At 36.8% G+C, this 13,283-nt stretch overlaps 3 protein-coding genes across 3 annotated transcripts; all 3 read right to left on the reverse strand.

The window, feature by feature from the left end:
- Nucleotides 1–1,719: 1,719 nt before the first annotated feature.
- Nucleotides 1,720–3,372, reverse strand: LOC106312974 (beta-1,4-mannosyl-glycoprotein 4-beta-N-acetylglucosaminyltransferase). The gene is made up of 2 exons (XM_013750685.1): nt 3,220–3,372; nt 1,720–2,939 (listed from the first exon to the last, which is right to left on the reverse strand). Exon 2 carries the CDS (start codon nt 2,935–2,937, stop codon nt 1,855–1,857), a length of 1,083 nt encoding a protein of 360 aa, XP_013606139.1. The 5' UTR covers nt 2,938–2,939; nt 3,220–3,372; the 3' UTR covers nt 1,720–1,854.
- Nucleotides 3,373–6,864: 3,492 nt separating this feature from the next.
- On the reverse strand, nt 6,865–8,301 carry LOC106316668. The gene has a single exon (XM_013754551.1). The coding sequence runs from the start codon at nt 8,101–8,103 to the stop codon at nt 6,877–6,879; it is 1,227 nt and encodes a 408-aa protein (XP_013610005.1). The 5' UTR covers nt 8,104–8,301; the 3' UTR covers nt 6,865–6,876.
- Nucleotides 8,302–10,049: 1,748 nt separating this feature from the next.
- On the reverse strand, nt 10,050–12,578 carry LOC106318812 (serine--glyoxylate aminotransferase). Its single transcript, XM_013756947.1, has 5 exons — nt 12,468–12,578; nt 11,685–12,205; nt 11,231–11,597; nt 10,418–10,628; nt 10,050–10,350 (listed from the first exon to the last, which is right to left on the reverse strand). The coding sequence occupies exons 2-5, from the start codon at nt 12,172–12,174 to the stop codon at nt 10,213–10,215; spliced, it is 1,206 nt and encodes a 401-aa protein (XP_013612401.1). The 5' UTR covers nt 12,175–12,205; nt 12,468–12,578; the 3' UTR covers nt 10,050–10,212.
- Nucleotides 12,579–13,283: the final 705 nt, after the last annotated feature.

Genomic DNA, 13,283 nt, shown 5'->3' on the forward strand with positions numbered 1-13,283 from the left:
TTTCGGGGTTTAGGGTTTAGAGTTGATGTTTCATGGTTTAGGGTTTGTATTTCAAAAAAAAATAGGGTTTAGAATTGATGGTTTCGGGTTTAGGGTTCGTATTTAAAAATAATAGGTTTAGGATTGATGGTTTAGGGTTTAGAGTTGAGTTTTAGGGTTTAGAGTTTGAATTTCGAAATAGTATAATTTCAAAAAAAATAAAAAAATTATTTTTATTTTGTTAGATTTTTATTTATTTAAATATTTATTTATTATATATATAAAGAACAAGAGCATAAAAGTTTTTTTTCACTTAATAAAGAAGGTATTTTTGAAAATATATTTTTAGTAGTGGTAAAAATAAAAAGTAGTACCATGATAGTGATAAACATGTAATTTTCCCTATTTCCAAACATTAGCACAAGCTACTTCGGTTTTAATAATACAAATGTACGACTTCTATTATAAATATAAGGTTGAAAACCCTAAAGAAAGAATGAAAATCGTTTAACTAAAGAGACCATTTATTCGATCCTAGGTAGGAAGATGGACCCGAAAGATCATCTTCATTGACACATCAACAATTGGCTGATCTCTGTGATTACTACGACCCAACCAAGGTCTCTACTCATGATATCACTCCATCGGTCTACCTACTAACGCAGGCCATGATCTCTTCTTCATAAGCAGGATGACATCATGGTCATGAAGCACATCGATGAGTCTTCCATTAGATCCGGCCATTTGCCCTATAGACAGGATGACTCCTATCAACTGCATGACCATGTGCCCATAAGACCACATGGCCATAAGTCAATATGACCATAAGGCTATGCACCCATCCAAGCCATTCACCCACAATGATATTAACTATGGATGGCTCGATCTAAAGTGGAATTACCAGCAAGGATACATAAGAAACTTCCACGTAGAGTGTAGCTATAAATCCAAACATCTTTCGGTACCCAGACGACACTATTGGTAGCAGGAGCCAACAGCTGGAGCATAAAGACCACTTGATCGTCATAAAAGGCAGCCATGAGCCACACACAATCCATCTCTCATGTTGTTATCAAGACAACTAATGATGCATAGATGCACATGTTCATATGCCAGTACACTAAAGACAAGACTTCATGTTTTATCAACAACTAGAACAGGAGAGAGTAATATGACATGTTGTCTCCTTTTTTTCTTATAATTCCCTAGAGCTAGACTATGAATCATTTGTATAACTTAAAACAAAACAAATAAATCATTTCTATTTCTATTAAATTTTTGTATTTAGGTATTGAAATTATTATACTCTTAATTAAGTTAATTCAGTCACTTCACTTGCAAATAAGTGTAGTTTTTTTTTAAAAAAATGGTATAGTTTTCAAAATATAATCTCATTTGATGACATTTTTCCAAATTATCCCAAAAGTATAGCGATAAACTTAAATTTGGTAAAAAGTGGATCATCATAATGGATATATGAACAATTAAGCAAATACACAAACATTTCGTACAGTATGAACCAATTTACTTTGGATAAGTTTCCAAGTTATAATGAGTAATGTTGCCTTTTAACAATGGTGAGTGCAACCTTCATTGTTTCATCGTATTTTGAGTGTTATATAAGCTATGCGGCTTACCTCTTCAAAATTCTAAGTCTCTCTTATTATAAGGTGATTGCTTTAAATTCAGTTTTGCTTGTCCCTAAGTCGAAATAAATTGGTACAAGAGTGGGACTGATGATGGTGGTGCCGAGAAATAGTTTGATGTCGTCGACCCGGTAAACATGAATGGAAACACATTAACATGATGTAATAACGATATATTTTTTAACAAAAAACCATTGCTTCTCTATCTGTACTAAGATCCTCACTTTAGCTAAGGCTCTCTGAGACAGCCTCCTGGTAGGAGAAACCGAAAGCGGGCAGCATTCTGAATCAAAAACGCAGGCAGATGTACAGCGGATGCAGAAGGCGGGATGGGTCCGATTTTGCTAATCAAATCTTTGAAGCTGTATTCCTCAGGAAGCATGTCAAAGAGATCATATCCTTTACATATGTGTTTCTGTATCCTGGAGTAGTCCAAAAACTCCTTGCGCTTCACTCTATCCGCGTGGCTATACCCTTTCATCTTGAAAACGAACTCGCCGAGACGTCTGAAACAGAAGCTGCAATGCCACCCGGCGTCGGACAGTATCAAGTCCGTCTGTCGTGAGTGACGGTAGTGAGTCCATTTCCGGCTGTATATATGCACAGACGCTCTCCAGCTGCTGTAATCGACCGGGAACTCAAAGGAATACATGTAATCCCTCATCTCCAGATGCATCACATCGGGTATCCCGTCGCACCACTGTAAGAACTTCACGGTGTGAGGACTCGGGATCTCATCTGCATCCGACATTATCACCGCGTCTCCATCGGATACATTAGCTTCTCTGAGGAGCCAGTTCATAGCCACGCGTTGTCGGCCTTCGAGCAAGAAAGGGTCTTGTTGTTGTTGGTCGTGGTGCAAACGCTTCTTCCCGGGGAAGACTCCGTGCACTATCTTACCCTCGGCGAAGGCGAACCGCTCCCTGTTGGAGTCGAAAAAGAGAGGCTTTGGGATGCCTGTGAAGGTGGTATTGGATTCAAGAATTACGAACTTGGAGACGTATGGTCCCAGTTCCTGCCACCTGAGCTCTAGGAGGTCGAGCTCGTTGCTGAAGATGATGGCGTCGAAGACTCGCCTTGGTTCTGTCCGCGGAGTCCATCCGTGGAGATTGCAGAGGTGCGCCATGGAGACGTTCTCGGCGTAGTAATGCGGGATTCGTCTGAAAGGTGGTGGCGGTTTGTCCCAGAGAGGACGGAAAAGATATGATAAGGTTTGGAGGTTTGTGAGGATACCAAACAAACATGTTGAGGAAAGGATAACAAGAGTTGGCAATAGAACAAGTTTACGTGGCGGTTTACGCAACGATTTCATTCCTGCATAGAAACAAGACAAATAGCTAAAAAACTCTTTATCGACTCTCAACAGACAAGGTTCGGTCCAAAACAAGATACATCAAGTTTAAGCACACAATCAATGTTCAAATTTGGGAAAGTAAATTCAGAATCTGCATACCCTTAAGGAAGATTCCTTTTTCTTCAGATCAAACAGAAACTAATTTGATCAAATTGAAAAAAAAAAATAGAATTCTTTAAATGAAACAAGAAACTCGACAGAATCTTGAAATCCACTACATAAGAACAGAAAGGAAAATACCTTATTCCAGATTTATCGAGGTTTCAGATTTCCCTCACAACAAAATTAGCTACGAGATTGAAGTAATTTAGAGGAGAGATGAGAACCCCAAGAAGCGGTGATCTTTTTAACCTCAATGGATATTTTGGCTGTAAAACGACAACTCAACACTCCCAACCTGCGCCACAGATAATATGGTAAATATAATATATTATTCAAATTGAGCAACTAATAATAGGACAACTCTAATACCGGTCTGCTTTTTTCTTCTTCTTTTTATGAAACTTCTCAGAATACCAATTAGTTTAACATTTTCCAAGATAATAGTATTTTGGTTAAAACAATAATTAAACGTAAAATTTAAAAGGAAAAAATAAAAGAAAAAAAAGAATATTTAAATGTAAATTTCAATGCGGCCAGAAAGGTCAATTCCAAATCAACTTCATTTATTCTTTAATTTTATTATTAACTACTTTGGATTTAAAAATATTTCGAAAATCTATACTATTATTTGCAAATTTACTTTTGTGAATTATAATCTCGCATGTTAAAATTTACAGTGCTTAATATGGTTTATACACTGGCCAAAAATTAAAGACATGTTTAAAATTAATATTAACTCATATATATATTATATTGTTAACCATATTTTTTAATAATATAAATTAAAATTAAGAAATAGAAAAATGTATAAACACTAATTAAGTAAAATAATCAAATTTTGTAATTTTTTATAATGAATTAATAGTAGATATAGTAATAAATATCTGTAACATGATTATATCTGCATGCGCGGCGAAACACATAGTATTAATTTAAAGAATTCAATATTTTCTTCCAATTTCGACATTAAATGTTTTAATCTTTTTGATAGTTAAATTTAATTTTTTTATGACACTGCTCCAAAATTAAATATAAAAAAAGAGTCAGAAAATAGATCCACAATTTTTGTGTTCATATACAGATACTCACTACAAGAAAACATCGGTATTCTGACGGACATTCCGACGGAAAATGAAATCTTCAGAATTTCCCGGGGAATTTCCGAGGAAGCCCAAATTTTGGGTTTCCTCGGAATTTTCTCGGAATATACCGACGGAATTCCGAGGAAATGAATTTCCACGAAATATTCCGAGGAATTTTTTCGTCGGAAATTCCTCGGAATATTCCGACGACATCTTCCTCGGAATATTCCGACGACATCTTCCTCGGAATATTCCGACGACATCTTCCTCGGAATATTCCGACGACATCTTCCTCGGAATATTCCGACGACATCTTCCTCGGAATATTCCGACGACATCTTCCTCGGAATATTCCGACGACATCTTCCTCGGAATATTCCGACGACATCTTCCTCGGAATATTCCGACGACATCTTCCTCGGAATATTCCGACGACATCTTCCTCGGAATATTCCGACGACATCTTCCTCGGAATATTCCGACGACATCTTCCTCGGAATATTCCGACGACATCTTCCTCGGAATATTCCGACGACATCTTCCTCGGAATATTCCGACGACATCTTCCTCGGAATATTCCGACGACATCTTCCTCGGAATATTCCGACGACATCTTCCTCGGAATATTCCGACGACATCTTCCTCGGAATATTCCGACGACATCTTCCTCGGAATATTCCGACGACATCTTCCTCGGAATATTCCGACGACATCTTCCTCGGAATATTCCGACGACATCTTCCTCGGAATATTCCGACGACATCTTCCTCGGAATATTCCGACGACATCTTCCTCGGAATATTCCGACGACATCTTCCTCGGAATATTCCGACGACATCTTCCTCGGAATATTCCGACGACATCTTCCTCGGAATATTCCGACGACATCTTCCTCGGAATATTCCGACGACATCTTCCTCGGAATATTCCGACGACATCTTCCTCGGAATATTCCGACGACATCTTCCTCGGAATATTCCGACGACATCTTCCTCGGAATATTCCGACGACATCTTCCTCGGAATATTCCGACGACATCTTCCTCGGAATATTCCGACGACATCTTCCTCGGAATATTCCGACGACATCTTCCTCGGAATATTCCGACGACATCTTCCTCGGAATATTCCGACGACATCTTCCTCGGAATATTCCGACGACATCTTCCTCGGAATATTCCGACGACATCTTCCTCGGAATATTCCGACGACATCTTCCTCGGAATATTCCGACGACATCTTCCTCGGAATATTCCGACGACATCTTCCTCGGAATATTCCGACGACATCTTCCTCGGAATATTCCGACGACATCTTCCTCGGAATATTCCGACGACATCTTCCTCGGAATATTCCGACGACATCTTCCTCGGAATATTCCGACGACATCTTCCTCGGAATATTCCGACGACATCTTCCTCGGAATATTCCGACGACATCTTCCTCGGAATATTCAGAGGAATTTCCGACGAAAAAATTCCTCGGAATATTTCGTGGAAATTCATTTCCTCGGAATTCCGTCGGAAATTTCCGAGGGATTTCCGAGGAAAGATGAATTTCCGAAGAGTTATTTCCGAGGATTTTTTTCGTCGGTATGTCGTCGGAATAGCGTTATTCCGACGACATACCGACGATTTTTTTCCTCAGTATACCGCTGTTTTCTTGTAGTGACTGTATTATGAAAAATGTTTATTTTCTCTATTTCCTGCTTGTAATCAATGATGTTTCTGTTTCGTCAAAAAAAAAAAAAAATCAATCATGTTTCTGTTTATGTACTACAAATGCAGTTGTGATGTCTGTCTTAAAACTTCTCTTTTAATTCAGCTACCTTATCCTAAGTTTTCGTATGCGGTTTTTGCTTCCTTTGTTCTCTTCGTTAGATTATTTTGTTTTAACTGAATCTTCTTTAGATTTCTCGTTTGATCTATTGCAAATCTGAGTCTAGATGATGTTGATGATTATCAACTATGTTTCTCGCTAAAAATTGTCTACTGTAAGAATAGTCTTCTAAGTCTAAAATAAAAATATACTTAAATGGCTTTCAAGAACTTACAACTTTTGTTTTAAGATAAATTTACACAAAAGGTGACCTGAACATATTCTATCAAGTTTTTCTATGTCATTCTTCTCTCTTGATACACCATGTGAACAAGGACAATACATCATGTAGATCAATCAGCGAAAATTTCGCATCACGATCTGAAACTATCTCGTGCATATGGGGTTATGTTTGGCTTATTGTTAAAAAACAAAGCCTATCATGTAAGCAGCTCCAAAAATAAAAACTCTTAATCAGAACACTGAAAGAAACACACTTTGACTGTCACCAAAGAAGCGTTAGATTTGCCAAAACTTTTCAAGCAACACAGTTGGAAAGGCGTGAGGTCTAATTAGATTCTATCAAAAATAATAATAGGTTTCTGAAATCTTATTTCTCTCTTTTTCTTCTGAAGGCAATTCATCGTTTCTTTTTCTTAACCACAAATCCAACAGAAAAATGCTTGACATAAGCATTTTGATATTTTTGAAATGAGAATGGCTTAAACAAAGTTTCTTCTTTACTATAAAAATAATAATGAGATAATATACCGTTGTCCCTGTCTTACTATTATGATTTTGATTATTGAGTAGCAAAACCGACAAGCTTGAGAAATAGAAACATAATGAGAATATATAGTCATCGATAACAGAAAGAAATAAGGTTTTGAAAATTTTCACTTCTTTTTCTTCTTCTTCTTGGATGCTTTTTGTCCACTAGACCCACCACAAACAATAGAACACTCGATGCCACAAATGTTACCAAAACATGAAAACAATCCATTATCTCCTCCTTTCTTGTTCCTCCCACCCTGCTTTGGAAGAGGAGCTACAATCATCTGTTGATTTCGTGGGACAGTTTCATTGGGCTTGTAACTTGATTTAGGTTTGAAGTTAGAGCTTGTTTTGTAGTCAGAACTTGGTTGATAACTTGAACCAACGTCTAAAACGACCGGTAAATTCGCTTGCCACCTCTCTAGCTTAGAACGGAGACCCTCAACGCTTCGTTCGCCAACGCTTATCACAGTACTCTCTGCATCTTTCCCTGTCAAAGCCTTCTCTTTTGCTATTTGAGCGGCAACCACTGAGGCTGAAGGTCCCAAATCAGACTCTGTAATTACAACCGGCCTCGACCTCGACCTCATTGGTGTCCCATATTCAATACTGTTCCTTTTGGGAGTATATGCATTCGTGTTCCTTGGCCTCATCGGTGTCCCATGCACGATATGCTTTGTTTGCCTCGACATTGTATTTGGCGTCTTTCTTTGTGCAGGCTCATACACAACCATCTGAGAATCAGATGAAAACTCATCTTTCTCAAAACCTGAGTTTGTAGTAGAACTCACACGGGTGGTTTGTTGTTGCGTCACCTTCTTCCTCGGTGATTCCACCATTGAGCTTGTATCACTTTTGGAACGTCGAAGCCCTACAGGTTTCGAAGTTATGTTTGTCTTGTGAAACATCAAATCTTCTTCGAACAAAAGAGGCATGCTTTGGCCCGAGTTATCGATGAGCCCGACGGCAATGTTCAGGAGGCCGTGAGGGCGGCCTGACGCACGGAGAACCTCGAGGGTAACGAATCTCATACCGGAAGAAGGGTTCACAAGATCGCTGATCAACGTTTGTACCGTTCCAACATGAATATCTTTGAACCAATGCAATGCGTAGATTTCTATAACAACTATTGATGTCCCATCGTAGAGTGCTTCCTCATCTAGGCGAAACACAAACTTGTCATTCCATGTAGGGCTTGTTCCGCCCGTATTGTCTACCCGAGTCGTTAGTTTACGCTCGGGGTCAATCCAAGCTACCGCATATGTTTTCATACACCGTGCCACTGGCGCCAATTCTTGGGCAGATATAATATTCATCTCCAAAATTTGACAAGGCGCAAGAAAAGACATTTTTTCCTTGGTAAAACTATATCTGTAAAACCAAAGGAAATAGAGAAGATGAAATTTATTATTTCGGTGGATGCAAAGACAGATCCGTCGTCGTCCTTGGAGGGGACGACGAAGGAAAGCAATGCATGAAGGTGAAAATGGAAAAGCAAATATTTGACAAAGGCACCCAAAAATAATGATAAGCAAAAAAAGATTTTTTTTTCTTTTTTGTTTATTAATTTCTTGTTTTAGTTTTGTTATTTTAGAACACCGAAACAATTGGGTCACTTTCCCTTGACTACTATTTTTTTCATTAATCTTCTTGCGATATTTATAGATTTCTATTCTATTATCTTTTGAGGTTTATGGCATTGCTACTTTCTGATTAAATACAGAGTTTTAGATTGTTGGTATCTTTAAGATTAGAGATCGACTTAAGTCCACAAAATAGAAATACATTTTTATAAGTTCATATAGTGTAAATAATTGCAAGTAGAATAAAAGATAACGCAAAGTGTACGAGTTTAAGTTCTTGGATGAAACAACTCTAAAAATGTCCGCAGTCTCCTCTAACCTTAAATTCTACTGCAATTTTAGTTTTCCTAGCTAATGTGCTGGTTACAGCCAACCGTTAGCTAAATAAAAGAGCTGCTGATGTGACTGATGTTGTGACAGAGGGAAGGATGGGAAACACACTATTTTTGCAAGACAAATTTGGTAACAAATTTCATTTTCCGTAACAGTATCATTTTGTGGCTTCGGAATATAGTATTTGTATGCTGCACTTTCGTTAGGTATGGCAGTTGATTATAAGTTAAAAGAGTTTTTGATAATAAAACCCATCAACTAAAATTGGGTCGTAAAATAACTCGTCAACTAAAGATTCGAAATCTCAACTTTATTTTTGTTAACATCTCTCACCATACGTCTAAAACACCATGACAGACATACGTTAATGATTTATAAGTTGAGGGTTTATAATGTTGAAAACTTAGTTGATGATTTATAATGTTGAAAACTTAGTTGAGAGGTTTTCTTTTGATTGAAAAATAGTTGATGGGTTTTACCACTAACAATTATTAATATTTTAAAACAGTCATCATCACACATGCATTGCTTAAAACTCTTATAATCGACTTATAAGCATATAAAACTAATTTATAAAATTTTATACATTGCTTAATCAGTCTTATAACTGGTTTATAGAGCTTTATAAATATTTGCATACTTTTACAAATGATTAATAAAACTTAACTGTGATTTTATAAGTTTTTATAATTCATGCTACTTGTTAGGGTAAGATAATGTAGGGATATTTGTGATATTATGGGAACATAGAGTAAAACAATAAAGCAAGAAGAATAAATCAAAGATATTGTTTTATTGATCAATATGATATGAGTACAACATATTATTTCTTAAATCAAGGAGAAGAAGAATAACCCATCATTATTTTCTAGGAGGTAGGAGGAAGGTATGATCCGAAAACCAAAAATCGTGTAAGCATGAAAAAACAGCTGCCGTCCTACTCTAAATATAAAAATTGACTTCATAAATTAATTATCTTCAACATTACTTAAAACGTAATATAGCTTAAAATATTAAATTATTGATATTTGATATTTGGCAATAGAAATATAAGACACAAGTTTTCTTATATCACTATTGTCAAATCAAATAATTTAAGATTTCTAAGTTATATTAAGTATAAAGATTTATAAATTAGTTTTAAAGGCTTATAAATAGATTATAAGAATTCTAAACAATGCTTAAGTGATAATAAAAGTGTTAAAAAATTTAATGATTTTTACTGATACAACATCTCAACTATTTTTTAAAATGACTGCCTCTGGACTTCTTTGCACCAAATGGGTGTGAAAGAACTCAAACGGAGGGAGTGGTCGAGTTTGGATCCACTAACAGTGTATCCACTAAAGTGAACGTATCGAAATGAAGTTATTTGTGAATAAGAAATACATTTGACCTTTTTTAATAAGTTTGTTGGAAATAATTGCACATAAAAGATAGATAATTTAGTAATATATAAAAGAAGTGGAGAAAAGAGAAAACAAAGAGTTTTGTTATACATTGAGAGGGAGAGAAGAAAGACAGAGAACACAGGGATATGAATTAGATCCTAGAAGGAATGAGAGGGATGTGGTGCTGAAGATAAGTAGAGGCAGCTGCAACTCCACTTCCCAATACTATCGGGTACCCAACATCCTTCAGTATCATCTCCACTCCAGCCAAACACCCAAGAAGTTGCAACTGCGTGTTAATGGGTACTGTGATTAAAGTGTGATCATATTAATCAAAAACTGTATTACAAACGTACCTCATTAAGGTTTCCAAGGTGCCCAATTCTGAAAACTTTTCCCGCCACTTTGTTGAGACCAAGACCAAGACTTAGGTTGTACCTTTTCCACGCCCTTTTCACAATCTCCGTACTGTCTATATTCGGTGGCACGACGACTGCTGTCACTGTGTTACTTATCCACTCCTCCTTCTGTGTACAGTTTTTCAGGCCCCACGCTTCCACCGCCAGCCTACGTATACATGATCATATTAACAAACAAACTTTTAGTTGTAGCTCAATTGGTGTGCTAAAAGTCTCTTGTTTGAGATATTTCACATCGTAATCAGAGATCATTTAATTTATATAGGCCTCTCCACTTACTTCCAAATGGCTTCAAATCGGAAATCCATAGATATTCAAAATCATTAGAATTTTGAAAGAGAACTAAACTAAATTTCACTGGATTTGTTTTCTTGTTAAAATCCCATTAGAAAGAAAGATTAAAATATTTGCAACCTAGTTACATGAATAATTACATTGGATAATCCTCGTATTCTATTATTTTATGCTATATATTTTCATAACAATGTATATATAGTATAGCAATGATATTGTAAGAGCTAGTGGTTCCTAAATTTTTGTGAGGGATGATATGAAGATTAACTATTTATGTCGTTATAGGTAAATAGATGTATTAATTGGGTCGATTATTTGTTTTCTAGTTATACATAATAAGTAGATCCATAATGGTACCACTTAATATTATAAGCAAACCAAAGGCACTTTTTAGGAAAAGGGTTGCTGTTTAAATTGTATTGATATGGTCGGTCACAAAGCTATAAACTTAATTACCTGGTGGCCTTTCCCAAACGAGCGTGACGGGCAATGACATTATCAAGTCCTTCCTCAAAGATAAGATCAAGGGCAGCTCTCAGACCGTATAGGAGTTGAATGGAAGGTGTATATGGCCAATATGTTCCGAGCTTGTAAAACTTGAGATAGTCATTCCAATCAAAGAAGACTTTGAGAGACTTTGAAGTTTTGGTTGCTTCCAAAGCTTTTGGACTGGCGCACACAATCCCAAGGCCTGTTGGCAGAGATAAGGCTTTTTGCGAGCCAGTCAAGGCCACGTCCACTCCCCATTCATCCATTCGGAAATCGAGCGCACATATGGACGAGACACCGTCCACAAGAAGCAAAGCCGGGTGCTTGTAATGATCTGTGTGTATGCCCGTATAAAGCTGCGTAAGTGAATAATAATAGCAGAGAAAGAAAAACAAAGAAATGGTTGTGATAAATTAATGACCGAGGATGGTTCGGACAGCAGAGATGTCATTGGTGACTCCAGTGGCGGTTTCATTGTGGACAATGCATATGGCTTTGATGGTATGATTTTGGTCTTGTGAGAGCTTTGAGGCCAGGACTTGGAGATTAGCACCCTGTCCCCATTCACTCTCAACCACATCGACATTGAAATTTAGCCTCTTCTGCTGGTCAATCCAAAGCAGGCTAAATTGTCCGATCAGAAACGAGACGATCCTGTCTCCAGGAGATAGCGTATTAGTCAAGGCACTCTCCCAAGCACCAGTCCCGGTCGTGGGAAACATAAATGGTGTCCCAGATGTTGTCTTGAATATCTTCTTCACGTCCTCCAACAATGTTTTCGTAAGTGCCGGGATTGCTGGTGAGCGGTAATCCTCGTTGTTTCGGTTCATCGCCCGGACTACCTGTTCCGGTATGTTCACTGGTCCTGGTACAAACAGATGGTGTCTCCCTGGTCCATTCATATAATCCATTTTTTCCTAACCTCTTTTCTCCTTCTCCCCACTACAAAATAAAGTTTACAAATTTTCTTAAACTTACCTAATCCCCAAACATAGGAAAGAGCTAAAACATGAGTATATTCACACATGACTACGATCAACTCAAATAAGCACTAACAGAAACATATAATACTATTTCATAAACCAACAAATATGTATGATCGATTCAGAGAGTTATGAGACCATATATATACGTAATAGAGTAACAAGCGGAGAAGTCGAAGTAGTAAACTCTGCCAAAATCAAAAATGGAGAAAGAAGTTAACCTCTGAATAAGGCTGAAGCTCCTGAGGGCCTTTTCTTCGCAGCCCTCTTTTTTTTTTTTTTTTGAGCAACCTTCGCAGACCTCTTTAATATACCGTCCTTTAATATATATATATATATATATATATATATATTTTTAACTTCATTTGCATGTTTTAAAGAATTTTATTTTGTTATTTGGTTTATCCCAATCACGTAGCGTCGCTTATTGGACTCTCTAGACGCGTGGCGGATAAGAGCAAGGAGAAAAATCTTTTGCGGTTAGGTACGTATGGTTCACAATGTATTTGTAATACTTTTCAATATTTGCTCTTCTACTCTTTATCATTTTATATTTCTTGTGTTATAAGATAAACTTTATCCTCCACTCCTTTACCAACTCAAGCACTATAATCATCTACTCATCAATCACTATGATCATCTACTCATCAAGCACTATGATCACCCACTCATTTACCAAATCAAGCACCATCTTTGATATTTTATGTATTGTTGCTCACTATAAATACCATCACTCATCTCACTCTTTTGTACACAATTACATCTTCTTCTTCTTCCTTATAATAAACTCTTTCTCTCATATTAAGTGTTATTTGCTTCCTACGGGTATTGAATTCTACTCTTATTTAAATTTCCCGATACTATAAATTATAAGTTATTTCATAACACGTTATCAGCACGATCACTCTGCGATTTGGTAAAATTTATTTGTATCATTTATACCCTGTTATAATGGTCGGTATACCGCCTCTACTATTATTTATATCATGTTATAATGGCCGGAATACCGCCTATATTATTTACTAGTAATTTAATTT

This window comes from Brassica oleracea, chromosome C9, assembly GCF_000695525.1.
Source record: "Brassica oleracea var. oleracea cultivar TO1000 chromosome C9, BOL, whole genome shotgun sequence".
Taxonomy (NCBI): domain Eukaryota; kingdom Viridiplantae; phylum Streptophyta; class Magnoliopsida; order Brassicales; family Brassicaceae; genus Brassica; species Brassica oleracea.